Source organism: Rhinoderma darwinii, chromosome 6, assembly GCF_050947455.1.
Source record: "Rhinoderma darwinii isolate aRhiDar2 chromosome 6, aRhiDar2.hap1, whole genome shotgun sequence".
In the NCBI taxonomy this organism is placed as follows: domain Eukaryota; kingdom Metazoa; phylum Chordata; class Amphibia; order Anura; family Rhinodermatidae; genus Rhinoderma; species Rhinoderma darwinii.
In genome coordinates this window covers 146,414,832-146,420,243 of record NC_134692.1, presented here as the reverse complement: position 1 = coordinate 146,420,243, position 5,412 = coordinate 146,414,832, and the positions used below count along the sequence as shown (strand labels likewise).

Here is a 5,412-nt window from a genome sequence, read left to right as displayed (position 1 = left end):
TTCTACCTCTCTCTACTGGGGCCCATGTGCACCTTCTACCTCTCTCTACTGGGGCCCATGTGCATCTTCTACCTCTCTCTACTGGGGGCCATGTGCACCTTCTACCTCTCTCTACTGGGGGCCATGTGCACCTTCTACCTCTACTGGGGGCCATGTGCACCTTCTACCTCTCTCTACTGGGGCCCATGTGCACCTTCTACCTCTCTCTAGTGGGGGCCATGTGCACCTTCTACCTCTCTCTACTGGGGGCCATGTGCATCTACTACCTCTCCCTACTGGTGGCCATGTGCACCTTCTACCTTTCTCTACTGGGGGCCATGTGCACCTGCTACCTCTCTCTACTGGGGGCCATGTGCACCTTCTACCTCTCTCTACTGGGGGCCATGTGCACCTTCTACCTATCTCTACTGGGGGCCATGTGCACCTTCTACCTATCTCTACTGATGGCCATGTGCATCTACTACCTCTCCCTACTGGTGGCCATGTGCACCTTCTACCTATCTCTACTGGGGGCCATGTGCACCTTCTACCTATCTCTACTGGGGGCCATGTGCACCTTCTACCTATCTCTACTGGGGGCCATGTGCATCTACTACCTCTCTCTACTGGGGGCCATGTGCACCTTCTACCTCTCTCTACTGGGGCCCATGTGCACCTTCTACCTCTCTCTACTGGGGCCCATGTGCACCTTCTACCTCTCTCTACTGGGGACCATGTGCACCTTCTACCTCTCTCTACTGGGGGCCATGTGCACCTTCTACCTCTCTCTACTGGGGGCCATGTGCACCTTCTACCTCTCTCTACTGGGGGCCATGTGCACCTTCTACCTATCTCTACTGGGGGCCATGTGCACCTTCTACCTATCTCTACTGGGGGCCATGTGCACCTTCTACCTCTCTCTACTGGGGGCCATGTGCACCCTCTACCTCTCTCTCTACTGGGGGCCATGTGCACCTTCTACCTATCTCTACTGGGGGCCATGTGCACCTTCTACCTATCTCTACTGGGGGTCATGTGCACCTTCTACCTCTCTCTACTGGGGGCCATGTGCACCTTCTACCTCTCTCTACTGGGGGCCATGTGCACCTTCTACCTCTCTCTACTGGGGGCCATGTGCACCTTCTACCTATCTCTACTGGGGCCATGTGCACCTTCTACCTATCTCTACTGGGGGCCATGTGCACCTTCTACCTCTCTCTACTGGGGGCCATGTGCACCTTCTACCTTTCTCTACTGGGGGCCATGTGCACCTTCTACCTCTCTCTACTGGGGGCCATGTGCATCTACTACCTCTCTCTACTGGGGGCCATGTGCACCTACTACCTCTCTCTACTGGTGGCCATGTGCACCTTCTACCTCTCTCTACTGGGGGCCATGTGCACCTTCTACCTCTCTCTACTGGGGGCCATGTGCACATTCTAACTCTCTCTACTGGTGGCCATGTGCACCTACTACCTCTCTCTACTGGGGGCCATGTGCACATTCTAACTCTCTCTACTGGGGGCCATGTGCACCTTCTACCTCTCTCTATGGGGGGCCATGTGCACCTGCTACCTCTCTCTACGGGGGATCATGTGCACCTACTACCTCTCTCTACTGGGGGCCATGTGCACCTTCTACCTCTCTCTACTACGGGCCATGTGCATCTTCTACCTCTCACTACTGGGGGCCATGTGCACCTTCTACCTCTCTCTACTGGGGGCCATGTGCACCTTCTACCTCTCTCTACTGGGGGCCATGTGCACCTTCTACCTATCTCTACTGGGGTCCATGTGCACCTTCTACCTATCTCTACTGGGGGCCATGTGCACCTTCTACCTCTCTCTACTGTGGGCCATGTGCACCTTCTACCTCTCTCTACTGGGGGCCATGTGCACCTTCTACCTCTCTCTACTGGGGGCCATGTGCACCTTCTACCTATCTCTACTGGGGGCCATGTGCACCTTCTACCTATCTCTACTGGGGGCCTTGTGCACCTTCTACCTCTCTCTACTGGGGGCCATGTGCACCTTCTACCTCTCTCTACTGGGGGCCATGTGCACCTTCTACCTCTCTCTACTGGGGGCCATGTGCACCTTCTACCTATCTCTACTGGGGGCCATGTGCACCTTCTACCTATCTCTACTGGGGGCCATGTGCACCTTCTACCTATCTCTACTGGTGGCCATGTGCACCTCTTACCTCTCTCTACTGGGGGCCATGTGCACCTTCTACCTCTCTCTACTGGGGGTCATGTGCACATTCTAACTCTCTCTACTGGTGGCCATGTGCACCTACTACCTCTCTCTACTGGGGGCCATGTGCACATTCTAACTCTCTCTACTGGGGGCCATGTGCACCTTCTACCTCTCTCTATGGGGGGCCATGTGCACCTGCTACCTCTCTCTGCGGGGGGCCATGTGCACCTACTACCTCTCTCTACTGGGGGCCATGTGCACCTTCTACCTCTCTCTACTGCGGGCCATGTGCATCTTCTACCTCTCACTACTGGGGGCCATGTGCACCTTCTACCTCTCTCTACTGGGGGCCATGTGCACCTTCTACCTCTCTCTACTGGGGGCCATGTGCACCTTCTACCTCTCTCTACTGGGGGCCATGTGCACCTTCTACCTCTCTCTACTGGGGGCCATGTGCACCTTCTACCTCTCTCTACTGGGGGCCATGTGCACCTTCTACCTTTCTCTACTGGGGGCCATGTGCACCTTCTACCTCTCTCTACTGGGGGCCATGTGCACCTTCTACCTCGCTCTACTGGGGGCCATATGCACCTTCTACCTCTCTCTTCCTTTCCAATGTCGTAGATTACATAAGGCTGATGCTTGTCCTATTAGGGTTCTCTCACTCATGTCATTTTGATGCACATTTTTATGGCAGTTTTTAAACCAAAACTAGGAGTGGATTGAAAAAAACAGGAGAAGTATAAATGACGGTCTTTGGAGGGAGATATCTTTTCTTGTATTCTGTACGCCCCATCACTGATAAGCGCCCTGATTGCTGGAACGCCCATTGGATCCTTGATAGAGTTTTACACTTGTGACTTTTCTACATCGTGTCTAAGACATAACGACTGCATCTTCATCCATCTGAGGAATCTCTATGTTATGTATCCTATAGGCCACAGGTCGTATAAGATCATCACTATCTCTGGACTATGAATAGTGGTGTCCTGTTCATGCCCCTCCCCCACAGCTGTAATGGAAGTGGTCATGGTATACATTCTGCAGGATCATGTGTTTACCTGTTAGTTCTCGACAGCCTTTAAGGAAGGTCTTGATTTCCTCCACCTCATTTGGTGCAATTTCTCTCTTCATGCTGTAAATACAGTCGTTTTATGGTGATGTTTCCTGCAGATAAGTGTAGATTCACCCTAATGTGTATTATATAGCAGTGCTCAACCCTGCGTTGTCATAGTGTCCATGTCCGGAGGGTCATATAATAAAATATATAACAGGAGTGTCTGATCAATGGTCAATGTTGAAATTAGTGGATGTGTCCGCACACGCAGCCATCATCTGACCACATCCTAGAACTCGTGATATCATTGGTGCCCCATCTATACTGACATTTTATGCCCCCGCCGGGTGTAGAGGTGGATGATTGGTAGTTACTGACAGGCAATGCTTCATGATGTCGAGCAGATTTCATGTGATGTATTGTTCTTGATCTTCATACTATTGGCAATCACTGAATGATGATTCATATGTAACAATACCAAGACCAATAACCCAATATAGATGACCATTTACCACACAGCGTCCCCAGTCACCCTCCTACCTGTAAACGAATACCGGCACAATTATATCGTGGAAGTTTGGCTCTATATCAGAGTCTTCCAACCGATCCAACACGTCGCCAAACTCTTTTGTCCATTCAACTTCTTTGTCCAATGGGACAAAATTCCCTGGAGCAAAACAAAAAAAAAGAAAATAGATATTTACAGAAAGATCAGGAAATAAAACATAAAAGAGGAAATTCAATAATAACCCAAATTTGACTAAAACCCATCCCCCCCTCAACCCCACACAGTAGACTGAGCCAGCGTCAACAGCCCCTGTACAGTGACCTCTCACCCCTGACGTCTTCTCTTTCCTCCAAAGTTATTCTATTATCAGTTTCATTCTTCATAAAAACACATAGATTTGGGGATGTTAGAAGGGTCTTCTGTCTGATGAGTCCATGGTGTCCCCATCCTCTGCTGCTATATGGACGATCTGAAAATAAGAGCCTGACAAGAAAGTCTACTTCTGGCTTCCTACCCATTAGGATATTAGTTTGACCCACGTCAGTAATTTTGTTGCTTTTTGTCTTTTACAACTGCCCAACAAAAAGCCACTTACCCAGTTGGGTGTAGAACTCCCCAGTCTCGAAGGGGTTTAGTGTGGCACCTCCTCGGTTGTCCACCATGGTGATTGTATTGGTGAGTGGGTAGGATTTCCGGACAATGGTGAGGCCACCGTCCGCAGAGCCGGATTCAGCATGGACCTTGAACTCCTTACCATGGAGGGAATATTTACACGAGTTGATCAAGGATGATTTTCCATGTCCCAGGAAGCCCATGAGCTGGACCAGGACTCGGTTGTAGCCTTGGTTTCCCAGGGCGCAGTTATTCAGGGTGTAAGACAATATGTATTCCTTCACCTGCCCAATATCCATCTCTGTCTTCTTCTAAAGTTAAGACTTTGAGTGTTCACAATGGAAGCCGAATAATAACTGAAGTGAAAGTGAAACCTAGAACTATAAATGGACGACAGGAAGATGATTGTGTAATAAAGTAGTGAGGGCTGACACGCAGACATGTATTCACTGTAACACCACACCCAGAATTGGCATTTTCTCTATCGCTGGAAAAATCAGCTTTTACCATTTCCTGTTAATGTTGCGTCTAGTGACAATGTGAGATTATGTGATATTATGTGAGAATATGTGAGATTATGTGAGATTATGTGAGAATATGTGAGACTATGTGAGATTATGTGAGAATATGTGAGACTATGTGAGATTATGTGATATTATGTGAGATTATGTGAGATTTTGTGAGAATATGTGAGATTATGTGATATTATGTGAGAATATGTGAGATTATGTGAGATTATGTGAGATTTTGTGAGAATATGTGAGATTATGTGATATTATGTGAGAATATGTGAGATTATGTGAGATTATGTGAGATTATGTGAGATTATGTGAGACTATGTGAGATTATGTGATATTATGTGAGAATATGTGAGAATATGTGAGATTATGTGAGATTATATGAGAATATGTGAGATTATGTGAGATTACGTGAGAATATGTGGGATTATGTCAGATTATATGGGATTATGTGAGAATATGTGAGATTATGTGAGATTATGTGAGATTATGTGAGAATATGTGAGATTATCGTCTTTTCTGCAGTCCTAGGCTCAATGT

At 48.4% G+C, this 5,412-nt stretch overlaps 1 protein-coding gene across 2 annotated transcripts in view; it reads right to left on the bottom strand.

Annotated features, from left to right (window-relative positions):
- LOC142656104 (uncharacterized) overlaps positions 1–4,741 on the bottom strand; it is a 5,302-nt gene extending 561 nt beyond the window's left edge. The window contains exons 1-4 of one of the 2 annotated variants that reach the window (XM_075830989.1): positions 4,338–4,741; positions 4,071–4,211; positions 3,775–3,901; positions 3,239–3,312 (exon numbers count right to left, since the gene is read on the bottom strand). In XM_075830989.1, coding sequence (XP_075687104.1) covers positions 3,239–3,312; positions 3,775–3,901; positions 4,071–4,211; positions 4,338–4,653 — 658 coding nt within the window. In that variant the 5' untranslated portion in view covers positions 4,654–4,741. The remainder of the gene's footprint in view (positions 1–3,238; positions 3,313–3,774; positions 3,902–4,070; positions 4,212–4,337) is intronic. The other variant, XM_075830990.1, reaches the window with a different exon arrangement.
- Between the last annotated feature and the right edge of the window lie 671 nt (positions 4,742–5,412).